Genomic DNA, 18,387 nt, shown 5'->3' with positions numbered 1-18,387 from the left:
GGGTTTTGCAAGCACGGGCTGGCTGGGTACGGTCTGTATCTTGCCCCGTTGCGGACAGCGGAAGGGACATGCTGTTCGATACCATCTGCCAGTCTTTGGGACATTCGGCCTCACATCACATTGGCACTGAAATACCCTATCACTCATTCGTGGGATAGGCAGAGCGTCCCAAAGTTGTTGCTCCCCCTGACCTGTGGTTGTCCTGATGAGTGCAGGAGGAAAAGCTTTGACAAAATGTCTTTTTCCAGTGATGCTGAGGTTGTGAATTGGCACTGAACCTTGTTTAACTTCATAGTTAAGTACAGGGTTGCCAAATTCCCCGAATTCCATTGCTATCGTTTCCCCGTTCCCCACAGGGACCTCGTCCGACTTGTCTGCCAGTTGAGTTGTGTCTGATGGACATCTCTGCAAACAAAAGGAACTCTGATCTCTCTCCTCTAGAAAAGAGAAGTCAGAGGGCGACTTAATAGTGGGTGTTAAAGTCGAGAAGGGGTTTGAAAGTGGGGGGGTGGGGGAAGAGGATGTTTCCAGTGTGGGTAGGGTTGCCAACTGTGATTGAATGTATACCTGGAGGTTTCATCACGTGACTTGCCCCCACTCTCCAGCCATTGGTCGGCCAACACGTCCATCCTCGTGACGTACGGCCTTCCTACACCAATTGGAAAGCGTAAAGACTCATTAGCCAATAGGTTGATGCTTGACTGTCATTTTCAACATTTTTATAGCGGGTAAAAGAGAAAAGATCAAAGAATTTTATCTTTTTAACTATCTTTTTTAATGTCCCGATGATTGTTCTCCAGGATTTCAGTGTCCTGGAGATTGATCTTCAATTCCTGGGGACTCCAGACCGATCCTGGGGGGACGGCGGGGGGGGTGGTCGGGGGAGACCAGCAGAGGGGTCTTTTGATATAAGGTGGTCCCTCATGAATCCAATCGGGAATTCAGGAGACACTTCTTTGCCCAGAGAGCGGCGGGAGTGTGGAACTCGCTCCCGCAGTGGGTGGTGGAGGTGAATGGGGTCGATACGTTTAAGGGGAAACTAGGTGAACATGTGAGGGAGAAAGGAGCAGAAGGATATGCTGATGGGGTGAGATGAAGAGGGGGTGGGAGGAGGCTTGTACTAGATAGCATGTACTAGATGGCCTGAATGGCCTGTTCCTGTGCTGTAAGTACTTTATAACTGTAATGTTATCATTAACAAGGGGCACCCACCCCTAATGGAGGGAACGTCATTGATGTAGACGCCGAGGTTTAGTTGGCTTTAGGGCGCAGTCACTTTCCAGCTGGGAGGGCACAGTTCTGACTGACCATCCTTGCTTATATGTCTCTCCCTCTCTCCCTCTCTCTCTCTGTCCCAGGATCAGCAATGGCTGCCCCTGTTGTTGTGATGACACAGCCGCAGCAAACCACCACCACCACCATCATCAGCACGCAGTCCAAAGGCTGGAACACTGGGATCTTTGGATGCTGTGAAGATTGTGGAATCTGTATGTATTGAGCCTCCCCTCTCCCTTACCCGCCGCTGTTTCCCCACCTCCCTCCACCCCCCCTCCCGCCCACGGTGAGACTGCTGATGCTGCCCACAGCACGGTCCAGACTGGCTGCCCAGAGCTGGAGGCAGCTAGAGTCAGGAGGGAGGAGGGTATTAGAGTTTCCGGAGAGGCATTGCAGTCGGGTCTGTATCTGTCCTCACCACACGCACACAGACACAAACTCACATTCACACTCGTACACACACACGCGCAGTCATATTCACACTCACATTCACACACTAAGGCACACGCACGTACACTCGAACACGCACTCGCATGCGCACACTCAAACTCATATACACGCACTCACGCACTCCCTTACACACTCATACTCACACACAACACACACTCACACTCACATACATTCACACTCACATTCACTCACACTCTCACACACATACTCACACACACACACACACACACTCACATAAACATACACACTCACATACACACACACTCACATAAACACACACTCACATACACACACACTCACGTACACACACACTCACATAAACAAACACTCACATATTCACACACACACACACACACACACTCACATACACACACACACACTCATAAACATACACACTCACATACACACACACTCACATACACACACACTCACATAAACACACACTCACATACACACACACTCACATACACACACACTCACATATTCACACACTCACACACACACACTCACATACACACACACTCACATAAACACACACTCACATACACACACACTCACATACACACACACTCACATACACACACACTCACATATTCACACACACACACACACACACTCACATACACACACACTCACATAAACACACACTCACATACACACACACTCACATACACACACACCCACATACACACACACTCACATAAACACACACTCACATAAACACACACCCACATACACACACACCCACATACACACACACTCACATACACACACACCCACATACACACACACTCACATAAACACACACTCACATACACACACACTCACATACACACACACCCACATACACACACACTCACATAAACACACACTCACATACACACACATCCACATAAACACACACTCACATACACACACATCCACATAAACACACACGCACATACACACACATCCACATACACACACACTCACATAAACACACACTCACATACACACACACTCACATAAACACACACTCACATACACACACTCACATACACACACACCCACATACACACACACTCACATAAACACACACTCACATACACACACATCCACATAAACACACACTCACATACACACACATCCACATAAACACACACTCACATACACACACATCCACATACACACACACTCACATAAACACACACCCACATACACACACACTCACATACACACACACCCACATACACACACACTCACATAAACACACACTCACATACACACACATCCACATAAACACACACTCACATACACACACATCCACATACACACACATCCACATAAACACACACTCACATACACACACATCCACATACACACACACTCACATAAACACACACCCACATACACACACACTCACATACACACACACTCACATACACACACATCCACATACACACACACTCACATAAACACACACTCACATACACACACATCCACATAAACACACACTCACATAAACACACACTCACATACACACACATCCACATAAACACACACTCACATACACACACATCCACATAAACACACACTCACATACACACACATCCACATACACACACACTCACATAAACACACACTCACATACACACACACTCACATAAACACACACTCACATACACACGCACCCACATAAACACACACTCACATACACACACATCCACATACACACACACTCACATAAACACACACTCACATAAACACACCCACATACACACACACTCATACACACACACTCACATACACACACACCCACATACACACACACTCACATAAACACACACTCACATAAACACACACTCACATACACACACACCCACATAAACACACACTCACATAAACACACACTCACATACACACACACTCACATAAACACACAACCACATACACACACACCCACATACACACACACTCACATAAACACACACTCACATAAACACACACTCACATAAACACACACTCACATAAACACACACCCACATACACACACACCCACATACACACACACTCACATACACACACACTCACATAAACACACACCCACATACACACACACTCACATACACACAAACTCACATACACACACACTCACATAAATTGGGAGGAAGTCTCTGAAAATTGAGGTGGGTATTCAGCCGCCTCCATTGCCACCTCATATTTTCTCCTGGGGCAGCGGGCCCAACTCCATTCCCCACCCGCCCATGCTGCCACCCCCCCCCTCCACCCCCCCCGTCCTCTCCCCATCCGACTCCTGGAGTGAACATCTCGCCATTCAGAGCACTTTGTGTTGAGGCAAGTCTGCTATGTCGGGGAATTTCCTGACTCGAGCTACCTGCCTCTTTAACGTGAATCCAGGCCATATTCTCTCTCTCACACACACACACACTCACACTTGCACCCACACACGCACACACTCACACTCGCACACACGCACACACTCACACTCGCGCACACTCACACTCGCACACACACACATGCACACACACACTCGCACACACACGCACACACTCACACACACACATTCACACACTCACACTCGCGCACACACACACGCACACACTCACACACACACATGCACACACTCACACTCGCACACACACACGCACACACTCACACACACACATTCACACACTCACACTCGCGCACACTCACACTCACACACACATGCACACACTCACACTCGCGCACACTCACACTCACACACATGCACACACTCGCACACACTCACACTCACACCCACACTTGCACACACACACGCACACACTCACACTCGCACACACTCACACTTACACTCACACACACAATAACACACAATAACACACACACTCACACACAATCATACTCTCACATTCACTCTTACACACACAAACACACACACATACTCTCTCACACACACACACACATTCACACACATTCATATTCATACACACACACTCACACTCACACACACACTCACGCTCACACAAACATGTTCACACACTAAGACACACACACGTATGCCCAAATGCATACTTGCATGCACACACTCAAAATCACACACACACATGCACTCCCATACACACACACACATACTCACACACATATTTTACAAGCTATTAAATACATTTACATCTATAAATTGCTACCATAATAACTATTAAACAAATCCTCAAATTAATCACTCCCAGATAAATCTTCCCCAAGTCAACAATAAACCACAGACTTTAAACAGACACCAGGAAAATCACATTTTATCTTACGAATTCAAAATGAGGTCCCTTGCAATGTGTTTCCTTTGCAGACAGTTGTAGACTAACAGGGGGCATGCCTCTGACTCACACACAAACCTTTCTTCTGTATATACCTAGCCTTCCCTTGGAATGTAAATTCTCATTGTATCACCAGTCCCTTTGAACCCCACCTCTTCTAACAATAAAACCTCTTTCATGGTACCAATAGTATTAGTAATATAAACATATTGCTTGGCATCTCCTAGCTAGTTGTAAAAATTCGCACCCATCAAACACTCCCAGGACAGGTACAGCAAGGAGTTAGATATAGAGTAAAGCTCCCTCTACACTGTCCCCATCAAACACTCCCAGAACAGGTACAGCAAGGAGTTAGATATAGAGTAAAGCTCCCTCTACACTGTCCCCATCAAACACTCCCAGGACAGGTACAGCAAGGGGTTAGATACAGAGTAAAGCTCCCTCTACACTGTCCCCATCAAACACTCCCAGGACAGATACAGCACGGGGTTAGATACAGAGTAAAGCTCCCTCTACACTGTCCCCATCAAACTCTCCCAGGACAGGTACAGCATGGGGTTAGATACAGAGTAAATCTCCCTCTACACTGTCCCCATCAAACACTCCCAGGACAGGTACAGCACGTGGTTAGATACAGAGTAAATCTTCCTCTACACTGTCCCCATCAAACACTCCCAGGACAGGTACAGCACGGGGTTAGATACAGAGTAAAGCTCCCTCTACACTGTCCCCATCAAACACTCCCAGAGCAGGTACAGCACGGGGTTAGATACAGAGTAAAGCTCCCTCTACACTGTCCCCATCAAACACTCCCAGGGCAGGTACAGCACGGGGTTAGATACAGAGTAAAGCTCCCTCTACACTGTCCCCATCAAATACTCCCAGGACAGGTACAGATACAATGTAAAACTCCCTTTGCACTGTCTCATCAATGGCCCTGGGGAAGATTCAATCACATTGTTTAAAATAATGGATGGTTTTGTAAGAGTAATTAAAGTGAAACTGGCTTCAGTAGCAGCTGGTTTAATAACAGGAGTAAATGGATTTAAGAGACTTGTGAAAACAGGTGCAGAAAGAAAATGATATGTTTATGAAGCTAGTTGTTATGATCTGGAACAAAAACAGAATTACCTGGAAAAACTCAGCAGGTCTGGCAGCATCGGCAGAGAAGAACAAAGTTGACGTTTCGAGTCCTCATGATACTTCAACAGAACTGAGTAAAGTTAGGAGAGGGGTGAAATATAAGCTGGTTTAAGGTGGGGGGCGGGGGGAGAGAGAAGTTGAGGGTGGGGTGGTTGTAGGGACAAGCAAACAGTGATAGGAGCAGATAATCAAAAGATGTCACAGACAAAAGGATCAAAGAGGTGTTGAAGGTGGTGATATTATCTAAGAGAATGTGCTAATTAAGAATGGATGGCAGGACACTCAAGGTACAGCTCTAGTGGGGGTGGGGTGGAAAGACTGACAAGGTATTAGTTGTAGATTTAAAAATAATGGAAATAGGTGGGAAAAGAAAAATCTATATAAATTATTGAAAAAAAAATTAAAGGGAGGGGGAAGAAACGGGGTGGGGATGGGGGGAGGGGGAGTTTAAGATCTAAAGTTGTTGAATTCAATATTCAGTCCGGAAGGCTGTAAAGTGCCTAGTCGGAAGATGAGGTGCTGTTCCTTCAGTTTGTGTTGGGCTTCACTGGAACAATGCAGCAAGCCAAGGACAGACATGTGGGCAAGAGAGCAGGGTGGAGTGTTAAAATGGCAAGCGACAGGGAGGTTTGGGTCTTGCGGACAGACCGCAGGTGATCTGCAAAGCGGTCGCCCAGTCTGCGTTTGGTCTCTCCAATGTAGAGGAGACCGCATTGGGAGCAACGAATGCAGTAGACTAAGTTAGGGGAAATGCAAGTGAAATTCTGCTTCACTTGAAAGGAGTGTTTGGGCCCTTGGACGGTGAGGAGAGAGGAAGTGAAGGGGCAGGTGTTGCATCTTCTGCGTGGGCATGGGGAGGTGCCATAGGCATGATCTGGAAGAGCGGTGGAAGTATATTCAATAGGAGCTTCAAAAAGGGAACTGGTTAAGCGGCTGAAGGGGAAACAGTTTGCGGTGTTACGGGAATAGAGCACGGTGGAGCGGGACTAACCGGATAACTCTTTCAAAGGGCCAGCACAGCCACAATGGGCTGAAAGGCCTCCTCCTACATGAAAAAGATTCGACCATGAGGCTGCCCAGGTAGCTGAACCCATTCCTCCCCACCTGGACCTGGTTGTCTACCTGCCCTGCAACTGCCTTGTGGTGTTTTTTGTTTTTACCTGAGAGCAGGCAGCGAGCGCCCCCTTTTCACACAGGCCGGAAACACCCAGGGGGGGAACCAGGCCACCGCTTCTACTCCGAGGCCGGAGCGGAAAAGCGAATTTCCCGGCGGCCCAAACCAGTGACGGGATGGATCGGGAATCTAGAGAGGTTTGGAGGCAGGCCAGGAAACCCGTCTAGGGCCTTTACCTGAGGCCTAGAAGTTCGAATATAACCTGCCCATCCTAGGTCTCCTCATGATTTCTGTTCTGACAGGTGAGCTTTGCTGGGGAACTTTAGCTCATTGTTGTTAAGGCCACAGGTCAGCAGGTTCGATGGGCTGAATGGCCTACTCCTGCTCCTAATTCCTGTACGTTATGTTCTTAAGTGCCTTCTGAACTGTAGTCACTGTTGTAACGTAGGAAACGTAGCAGTCGATTTGCCCACAGCAAACTCCCAGTGGGACACACACACACACACACACACATACACACACACAGCAAGGGGATAGATAATCTGTTTTTGAGACGTTGACTGAGGGATAAACATTGGCCAGGACACCGGGGAGTGCTCCCCAGCTCTGCTTTGGAAACAGCGCCATGGGATCTTTGACATCTCCTGCCTGCCAAGCAGGCAGATGGGGGCCCCTGGGTTGAGCACCTCGTTTGAAAGACGACACCTCTGACAGGGCAGCACTGCCCCCCCGGTATTGGGTTTTTTTTGGCACTTGAGCTCTGGAGTGGGACTGGAAGCCAGAACCCTGTGACTCGGGGCATGAGCGCCACCCCCTGAGCTCGATGTCACTCCCCACAGGTTTCAAAGGCCGGTCGGTCTCTCGAACTGGGTAGGGCCCAGCCCTGACATTCTTCTGTTGGGCGGGCGAGGTTAAAATTGGTCCCAGCTAAATGCCATGTTACTCAGAGCGGCCTAACTCCAGAGTACTCTTGCCATGACTGGCAGTGATATATTTAATAGAGATTCCGGGAAGAATGTGCGAAAGGAATTGGCCTAAGGGCACCTGACTCAAACAACAGGGCTCTTTAGTATCAAAACAGAGTTAAAAATAAGTCATGTTCAGCTCACAAACATTCCCTGTGTACAGGTGTGGAGGCGATTATCCCTTGGGGCCACGGCGTTAGCTCACTGTTGAGTGTTTCAGCAGATACAGGTAGCCATTCAGCCCATTATTCATCCGACCCTGCTCTCTTGGAAAGGGCTATCCAATTCGTCACCGCTTACCCGCCACCCCACCCCCCACCCCAACCTCGCTTTTCACCCATCACCGCTAAATCTTTGCTCCTTTTTCAAGTATTTATCCTGTTGGAAGTCCCTGTTCAATCTGCTTTCATCGTCCCTTCAGACAGCACCCTTCAGGCCCCAACAACATACCGCGTAAACAAATTTCTCCTCATCTCTGCCTCTGGTTGTTTTTCCAACGGCCTCAAGTTTCTATTTTTCCGCTTGTCCTGTTTACCCCATCAAAACCCTGCTTCGTTTTGTTTCTTGAGAGGCCCCAGGCCGGACAAAGAGTGGCCTCATGTTCACCCACGGCCATAGTTCCAAAATAAGGGGCCACCCGTTTCAGACGAGACAAGAAGGGGGGTTTTTTCCCTCAGAAGGAGTCATTAGCATTCGGAACTCTCTTCCCCCAGAGAGCGCAGCGGAGGCCGGGTCTTTGACTATGTTCAAGCCTGGGTTAGGCCGATTATTGGTCGACAGGGCAGCCAAGTGTTATGGGGCGGGGAAGGTTGGGGGGGAACAGGCAGGAGAGTGGAGTTAAGGCCACAGCCATGATCTGACTGAATAGCGGAGCAGGCTCGAGAGGGCCGAATGGCCCTAACTCCTGGTCCTAATTCTTATGCCCTCGTTCTTGTGAATGCCCAGGTCACAGTCCGAGGGCCCAGGGAGACATGCAGCTTATTGCTGTGATGCCCAATTGCCTGACAAGACGTTAGTGGAATCTGTGCCGTATTTCCCCCTTAAATTTAAGTAAACTTAGGCCGGAATTTTTCCGATGGCGAGTTGGGGCTGGGGCCCGCTCGCTGACATGAAAATGACATGGGGTGACATCGGGGGGAAACCCTCGATGTCATCCCGCCCCATTAAAATATTCGGGAAGGCAATGGTGGACAGCGAAATCAACTGTCCGCCCGCTGACCTGTCAATGGCCAATTGAGGCCACTGACAGGATAATTAAGCCAATTAAAGGCCCTGCCCGTCCGACCTTAAGGCTGGCGGACAGGCCAGGAGACCCGGCGGGCTTCTGATAAAAACATGAAGCCTCATCCACCGGCGGGATGAGGTTTCACGCCTATATTCAAAAACTTTAATCAACTTTATGTGATATTTATTAACATGTCCCATCTCGTGTGACATTGTCACTTGAGGGGGGGGACATGTTAATCATTTTTTTACTTTTCTATTTTTTAAGTTTATAAAACTTTCAGCGCTCTCCCTGAGACAGCGCTTAGTCACTCTGACAGTGGGGGAATCCCTCCCCCCCACCCCGCACAGGAAGCCCGTTGGGCGGGTCTTAATTGGCCCGCCCACTCAAAATGGCGGCGGGGCCCGTTTCGGCGGCAGTGATTGGCTGCCTGCCCATCAAGGGCCAAATTCTGCCCTTAGTGTTGTAGGATGGCTGAGTTGTGCTATTAATAATAGAGATGACCAGCAGACACCTCTTGGATGGAAACATTAAGTTTATGTACAATATACTCAGCAGGAACTACACGTGGATGAGGTTTCATGTTTTTTCTAGTTGCCGCCGGGGCTCCTGGCCTGCCCGCCAGCCTTAAGGTTGGGCAAGGTACACAAAGTACTTTAATTGCTCTGTCAATGGCCTCAATTGGCCATCGACAGGTCGGTGGGCGCGCAGCTGGCCTTGCTGAGCCCCCGCCTTCCTGAAAATTTAAATGGGGGGCGTGGTGACGTCGGGAGTTCCGCCCGACATCACCGCGCATCGTTTTACCCGTCGGCGAGCGGGACCTGCCCCCTGCTCGCCAACGGTAAAATCCAGCCCTCTGTGACGGCCATGTTGGCCAATGTTGCTTAGTCAAGGTATTGCATCTGGTAGGTTAATAAAACTTGGGGCCTAGTGTTTCATTTATCTGTTTTAAGGCTTTGCTTATCAGAGCTATTATTGTAGCGGTTGTATTTGTGTCATAGGGAAGAACATCACTTTCAAAGTGTGTGGCATCATTTCAGCAGCTTCACATTGCAGTGAAGGGAGTTGGCCTTGCTGCTTTTGCAAGCTAGTTTTGACCCTTGTTAAAGTGTTTTCTTACCTGAAGTAACTTTTAATCTGACATCCCTCTATAAAAATAGCCGTTTGGTATTACAGAATTTGAGCATTGCTGAAAAAAGACATTCTGTTGAAGCTTTTCGTCTTGCACTCAACAGGACAATTGCAAGAATATCAATGTCAGGGAGCATTGTTTCTGCGTTTGTCCTGATGAGTGTAAGGTTAAAAGCTTCGAAAAAATGTTTCCTTTCAGCAATACTTAATATTCCTGTATTAATTCCATATTATTTGACCTTTATTCCTCCACGAAGTATTACATTTTGCCAACAGAAAATGACCTATTTATGCCTACTCTCTGCTTTCTGTTAGCTAACCAATCTTCTATCCATGCCAATATGTTCTCCACTACACTATGAGATTTTATTTTCAGGTCCCAATCTATGCCATCCTGCAGCCATGTCTCTGCAATGGTTATCAGATCATATTTATTTATTTCTATTGGTGCTAACAGTTCGTCTGTTTTGTTTCGAATGCTACGTGCATTCAGATAGAAAGACTTTAGTTTTGTCCTTTTACTATTTTTGTAACCCCTAGTCTTATCTGCTGATTTACTCGTGGATCTGTCCTCTCTAACCCTTCCTGTTATGGCCTGTTTATCATTCCCCATATTAGTGCCATTCTCTCTTGCCTTGTCTCTATTCTTTGATTCACCATACATCTTCCCAATGTTGACCCCTTGTCCCATTATATAGTTTAAAATCCTCTCAACTTCCCTAGTTATGCTGCTCGCTAGAATGCTGGTCCCGGCACGGTTCAGGTGTAGACTGTCCCAAAAGTGCGGCTCCTATTTTTCCCAGTACTGGTGCCAATGCCCCACAAACCGGAAACCACTTCTCCCACACCCAGTCTTTGAGCCACGCATTCAATTCTCTAATATTACTTGTGCTATGCCAATTTGCACGTGGCTCAGGTAATAATCCAGATGTTCTGCTCCTTAATTCGATGCCCAGATCCTCATATTGACTATGCAGAACCTCTTTCCTTGTCCTGCCTATGTCATTGGCACCTACATGGACCACCACAATGGGATCCTTCTCCCACCACCCCCCCACAATCCTGAGTTCCTCTCCAGCCCTGAGTAGATATCCTAAAACCTGGTACTAGACAGGCAACACAGCCTTCTGGTCTCTTGCTCTTTGCTGCAGAGGACAGTGTCAACCCCCCTCACTATACTGTCCCCAACCACTACCTTCCGTTTTGCTCCCTCAACTTGAATGGCTTCCTGTATCATGATGCCACGGTCAGTCAGCTCATCCAACCCGTGGCCTCCACTCTCACTCGAAACAAGCTGAAAAGAACCTCAAACCTGTCGGACAACTTCAAAGGCTGAGGCCCTCCTGCCCTCTGGGTCCCCTTACCGGCCTCACCCGCAGTCACATCCTCCTGTCCCTGACCATCGACCAAATCAGAAGACACTAACGTAAGGGGTGTGGTCGCCCCCTCCCCCCGGTACAAAATGCCCAGATAACCTTCCCCGCCGCCCCTGATGCACCACAATGTCTGCAGCTCGGCCTCCAGCTCAATCAGTCTGAGCTGACCCGCCTCGGGCCGCAAACTCTTACTGCCCTGGATCACACTGGCATCCAAGAGCTCCCACGTCCTGCAGCCGTGACACATCACCTGTCCTGCCATCCTTAATGTGCTTTAATTAAATACCTAATTATTTTATTCAATTAATTATTTTCCTTTTTTATACATTTTATGAACCTTACCAGCAGTTTGAGTTCTATTTTGAACCTTAGGAATGGAATAGACCTTAAAAAGTTACCAGATGTTCACCAAACAGCTAGTTTCTTCTCCTGTAGTAGAGTAAGAGCGAATTTAGAAAAATATCAAAGGAATACCTCCTACCCCTCTTTACCCTAACCCCTGCACTCTGCTCAAAGTTGCACTCAGTGCTAAGTTGCACTGGGATGCCTGTATTTATATTCACCAAAACTAAACATCCCATGGTGCCTTTTTTGAAGAAGAGTGGAAATGGCCCCCTGAAGTCCTGGGTAAGTATTCACCCCACAGCCAACCCCACTGAAGCAAAGCTTACAGGGCCATTATTGTCGCTATTGGTAGGATCTTGCTAGGCGCAAACTGGCTGCTGATTTTTCATGCCCTGGCGAGAGTGGGAGGCCAGAGAGAACAGTAAGAGCCACCTCTATAAGGACGTCCACAACTTGAACAGCCCAAGTCTTTGCAGAGGGCAAACTGAGGGGAGGAGGGACGCACTCCCTGGGCGGACGTCACGATGGGCGGGCCTTAATTGACCCGCCCACGTAAAATGGCGGCGCGCCCCCGATCGGAGGCGCGCCCGCTCCTGAACTTCCCCCCCACTACCCGACGGTGGGAAAATTCTTCCCACGGTTTCTAAAAATATAGTCCTTTAAAATAGCATTTACCATCATCGCTAGAAATTTGCTTTGGATAAAGGCTTCAGCTAAATGACTATAATAACATTTAACAACATAATATTCAAATTCAACCATCGCATTAAAACAGCGGGCGAGTTGAACATTTCCGTATTATCTCTGAAAAAGCTAAATTAAGTTGATTTTTTTACCGTTTTGTGGTCTGTGGCTGATTTTGTCTGTGTGCAAATGGTAAGAGAAAGGTTGCCCACCCTTGACTGAGGGACATGAATTCAAACCCCACCATGGCACGCAGCCAATAAATCTGGAATTGAAAGCTAGTCTCAGTAATGGTGACTGTGAAACTATCATTGATTGTTGTAAAAAAAAAACACCATCTGGTTGGCTCATGTCCCTTTAGAGGAAGGAAGTCTGCCCTCCTTACCCGGTCTGGCCTACATGTGGCTCCAGACACCACAGCGATGTGGTTGACTCTCAGCTGACCTCAGAAATGGCCGAGCAGACAAACCACGAGGACGGGAAACAACCGCTGGCTTTGCCACGGAAGAGTCAAGAAAAATTGCTCAGCAAGACAACTAAGAGCTGAGCTCCCCGATTGGTCCAGGGTGTGAAAGAGGAGGCCGCCTTTGCTGTGGGGATGACTGCTCCTCGACTAGGAGACCTGAGGAGATGGTGAGGCCCAGGTGGCCGACAGATGGAGAAGGGCGTTTGGGTGAGCCCTCTAAGGGTGCTCTGAGCTCCCGGTCGAAACTTTGCTTTCCAAGAATGGCTTTGTTTCCCATGGAGTTTTTGATGGAGGTGGGGGTGGGATGGAGATGTCAAACTCTAGCCAAACGCCAAATCTCCATAGCAAACCTGCGGGACACCATGATTTGACCCCTTTTCTTCTCACGCATGCAATTTTATAGCATCAATATCCTGGGGGGGGTTACCATTGGCCAAAAGCTGAGATGTTCCAGCCACATAAATACTGTGGCTACAAGAGTAGGCCACAGGCTGGGAATTTTACAATGAGTAACTAACCTCTCCAAAGCCTGCCCACCGTCTACAAGGCACAAGTCAGGAGTGTGATGGGATACTCCCCACTTGCCTGGATGAGTGCGGCTCCCACAACACAAGAAACTCAACACCGTCCAGGACAAAGGGCTTGACTGGCGCCACATCCACAAACATTCACTCCCTCCACCGCCGACGCACAGTAGCAGCATCTACAAGATGCACTGCAGCAACTCGCCAAGTCTCCTTCGACAGCACCTTCCAAACCCGTGACCTGTACCACCTAGAAGGACAAGGACAGCAGATGCGTGGGAACACCACCACTTACAGGCTCCCCTCCAAGCCAAAATAAAAGCAAAACACTATGTGGATGCTAGAAATCTGAAAGTAAAAAAAAATCATTTTTATTTATATCCACTTTTTATTTTTATTTATTTTTAATAATTTATTCATCGTTTTATCCCCCTTTTTATGCCCCCCATTAAAAAATCCCATTTTCAATCCTTTTTTTCTCCACCATCGTCCTCTCCCCCACTCTACCCCCACAAGGGCCATCTGTGACCTGGCCATGTTGTTCTTTCCAGAGTGCTTACCCTTGTCCTGCTATTATCACATTCTGCATTCTTACCTTTGCCGCCATCAGCACCTCCTTTAGTCCTTAACACCACCATTGACACCCCCTTTGTCCTTTTGTTCATGTCATCTCTGTCAATCTCTCCTTTGCCCCCACCTTTCACTGACCTTCTATCCAGCATCACCTGCTCCAACCCCCCCCTTAAACAGTACAAATTTAATCACATTTCTACTTCTCTGTCGCTCCGAAGAAGGGTCATACCGACTCGAAACGTCAACTCTGTTTCTCTCTCCACCGACGCTGTCTGACCTGCTGAGTTTTTCCAGCATTTTCTGTTTTTCTCCCCCCCCTCCAAGCCATCGTGACTTGGAAATATATCGGCCGTTCCTTCACTGTCGCCGGGTCAAAATCCTGGAGCTCCCTCCCTAACGGCGCCGTGGGTGTACCTACACCACAGGGGATGGCAGGGGTTCAAGAAGGCAGCAGCTCACCACCACCTCCTCAAGGGGCAGCTAGAGACGCGTCACTAATGCTGAATGTGTTCATATGGGGAAGAATGATGATGAGAGCGCAAAAGAAAACAAGCCTAACTGCTCCCAGCGCCATCCGATCGAAGATCTGTAGCATGAAAGGGTGTACTTGTGGCACCCACGTCGACTAATATTGACCTCACTGGCTTTGTTCTCTGAACTCTCGCAGGTTGCTGTGCATTCTGGTGCATGCCGTGCTTCATGTGCAAGACGGTGGATGAGTTTGGCGAGTGCCTCTGCCTTCCTCTGCTGGACACGTCCTGCAACGCCTGCGGCTACATCAGCATTGGAGCGATTCCCCCGGTCTCCCTCTCGATGCGGGCTGCCTTCCGCGAGCGGAATGGAATCCCGGTAAGTGCAAGGTTGCCTGGGACGGTACGGGCTAAGTCCGGTATCACCCACCGGCCCTTACCGCCCAGGTGCCAGCTCTCCGTTCCCTTCCATTCAGCCCATCAATTCCTGTGGCTAGCTCCTTCCGGTCTTGTTCTATCTATCCCAAGCCAGTTGGTGAATCACGGACCCCCTAGAAAACTAACACCTTTCTCAGTGATAGGTTGAATTTCAGAATGCAGCATTACACACCCCTGCAAATCCAATGTCTCAGCAGCCTCTCTTTATACCCTTTTGAGCAACACAAAACAAACGGTCAAGTTAACGACTTGACAAAGTGAATAACGATAGACCCGAAGGGGGCACTGAACTAAAGAAAAAAATTCGAAAGGGATTTTACCGAATTGAAATGTCATTTTGGGGGCTAAGGAATCACTGCAGGTTTCGTGGAGCGTACCAGTTGTGGAGGGCCTCAAGAGTGCCAGGGGACACCATGTGCTCCTGCTGCAAGGACCCCCAGCCGTGAATGTAGCCACGGAAGAGGCTAAACAATGCCCTCAACGGCCTGGGCTTTTAAATGGCCAACTTGGACAGGTCCGGGAGCAACAGTCTCCCCTTTGTACCCTTATGAGTGGAACAAATTAACGCGTTAACCAATTGAAATAAAAGGGGCAATTGGTAGCTCCCCAGGGGGTCACTGTAACGAAAGAAAAGCTTTAGGGGGAACTTGCCGAATCAAATCAAAGTATCGTTTTGGAGGCTAATGATGCACTCCGATCCCCTGTGGTGCTCACCAGGAACAGGAGGCCCAAAGCCTGCCAGTGTTCCCTCTCCAAGGACACCCAGCCGCAAATGTAGCCCCGGAAGAGGGGCAGAGAATCGGGGCTGGACAACCCCCTCAACTCCCCCACTGCCTGGACCTATGCATGGCCAACCTGGCCAGGCCTAGGAGCAACAGCCTCTCTTTACAAATGCTCTAAGAGCTTCACCTGTGTATCTTTCACCACCATGATAACCTTTTTTAATAATTAACATAGCATTAGCATCTCTGACCCGTTCTCCTTCAGCCCAACCCTCTTGAGTCAGCCTCTTGAAACAGTTCCACGCTCCCAGGGTTACATTGAATATATGACACGGAAATAGGCCATTCAGCCCAAACAGTCCATGCCGGTGTTTATGCCCCACTCGAGCCTCCTCCCCCCCTTCCCTGATCTAAATATATCACCGTACCCTCGATTCCCTCCCCCCTCATGCGTTTATCCAGCTTCCCCTAAAATGTATCTATATTCTTCACTTCAAGCGCTCCCTGTGGCAGTGAGTTCCACATTCTCGCCGCTCTCTGGCTAAAGGTGTTTCTCCTGAATCCCCCATTGGGTTTATTAGTGACTGCCTCATCCTGATGGCCTCTAGTTATGCTGCTCCCCACCCAACCCCCCTGACAAGAGTGGCTACCGAGGCAGGTAACTCATGCCAGGAGCCCTCCACACTCACCCGATCCGCCTCGGGCTCCAAAACGGCGAGATTCGCGCCCCAGGGGAACCAGGTGTGGGCTGTGTCTCTCAATCTGGCCCCCAGGAGCCCCAGCCATCAGGGAGTCTCAAACGAGTGGCATCCCCGGCCTTGCCAGGCAAAGATGCGGCTCCTCCGATACCCCACGTCGCCGGGTGTATACAGAGTATTGGTGCCCACCAATACTGGGCTGCCCGACTGGAGGGTAACTGTGCCACAGAACGGTGGAGTTTCCTGGAATGGTGCCAGGAAAAAAAGCCCCCCCCTCACCGCACCCTCACTTTGGCGAGGGTAAGGTTTGAGGCAGAGGGTAGGTGAGGGAGTTCAGCCTGCTGTGACAACATGCACTGCCACATGCTACAGTTCAGATCTATGGGCAATGCTCTTTCCATCGCACAGCTGACCAGGGGAATCACTCCCACTCTTACTGGCTGCCATCAGCATGTGTTGGAAGGGTTTTATAGGCTGATAACCCACCTGCTTGGCCACATTATCAAAGTGTCAGCTGTGGCTCAGTCCATAGCACCCTCGCCTTTGAATCAGAGGGTTGTGGGTTCGTGTCCCACTCCTGGAAAACCAAGAACTGTGATTGTACTCGAAAGAGTTGCAATCTGTGACTGTTGATAACTCGAAAGAGTTTACAAGTCCTGAACCTCCAGGATCAGAAGCAGGGACACTACCCACTGGACCACATGAGATGGGGGGAATCAAATGAATGGTTTCAAGAGGGTGAATACTGAGTGGCTGATTGCCAGTATAAATAACATTAAAATTCCTTTGTGTCTTTTTTTTTTTAAACATCCAGGGCTCCATCTTTAATGACTGCTGCATCATGTACTGGTGTAACTCCTGTGGCTGGTGCCAAATAGCACGGGAGATGAAGGCAAGAAAGAACACTGTGACGGTGGTTAATGCCAGCACAACGATGCTACCGCACCCAACCTACATGCCCCAGCCCAACTATATGGCCCAGCCTGCCTACACCCCCCAGCAGCCTTACATGCCTCCTGCTAACCAAGTGGCGCCCTACTCCCAGAAATGATGGAATGGATACCCACTGAGGGATGCAGGGTGGAGGGGGCAAGTGTCTGATGCTGACATGAAATATTAATAACACTCCACGGCGAAGATTTGTTCCTCAGCGCCGATGAAATAGAGATTACACTCGTGTATAAAAATAAAGGCTACAACTAGAGCCCTCTGGTCTACCTTTAAGAAGGATCTGCATGCTATGTGCAGGTGGTCCCCGGAAGGGCCTTCTCTGCTTTGTTCAATAATTCCTGTAACTCTTTCTTCTATTGCCTTGTGTTGCCTTGAGTCCCTCAGGACCCCCTTTCTCAGGGAGATGTCTATACACTGACTGGTGTCTCTCAGTCCCTCTCTCTCTCTCAGGGAGATATCTGTACACTGACTGGTGTCTCTCAGACCCTCTCTCTCAGGGAGATATCTGTACACTGTCTGGTGTCTCTCAGTCCCCTCTCTCTCGGGG

General features: G+C 48.8%; 1 protein-coding gene across 1 annotated transcript; it reads left to right on the top strand.

The window, feature by feature from the left end:
* Positions 1–1,388: 1,388 nt before the first annotated feature.
* Positions 1,389–18,185, top strand: LOC144676365 (cornifelin homolog). Its single transcript, XM_078536806.1, has 3 exons — positions 1,389–1,487; positions 15,229–15,410; positions 17,704–18,185. The coding sequence occupies exons 2-3, from the start codon at positions 15,249–15,251 to the stop codon at positions 17,938–17,940; spliced, it is 399 nt and encodes a 132-aa protein (XP_078392932.1). The 5' UTR covers positions 1,389–1,487; positions 15,229–15,248; the 3' UTR covers positions 17,941–18,185.
* Positions 18,186–18,387: the final 202 nt, after the last annotated feature.

The sequence above is a fragment of the Cetorhinus maximus genome, unplaced genomic scaffold (assembly GCF_964194155.1).
Source record: "Cetorhinus maximus unplaced genomic scaffold, sCetMax3.hap1.1 HAP1_SCAFFOLD_1545, whole genome shotgun sequence".
In the NCBI taxonomy this organism is placed as follows: domain Eukaryota; kingdom Metazoa; phylum Chordata; class Chondrichthyes; order Lamniformes; family Cetorhinidae; genus Cetorhinus; species Cetorhinus maximus.
This window is presented reverse-complemented; position numbering and strand designations above follow the sequence as displayed.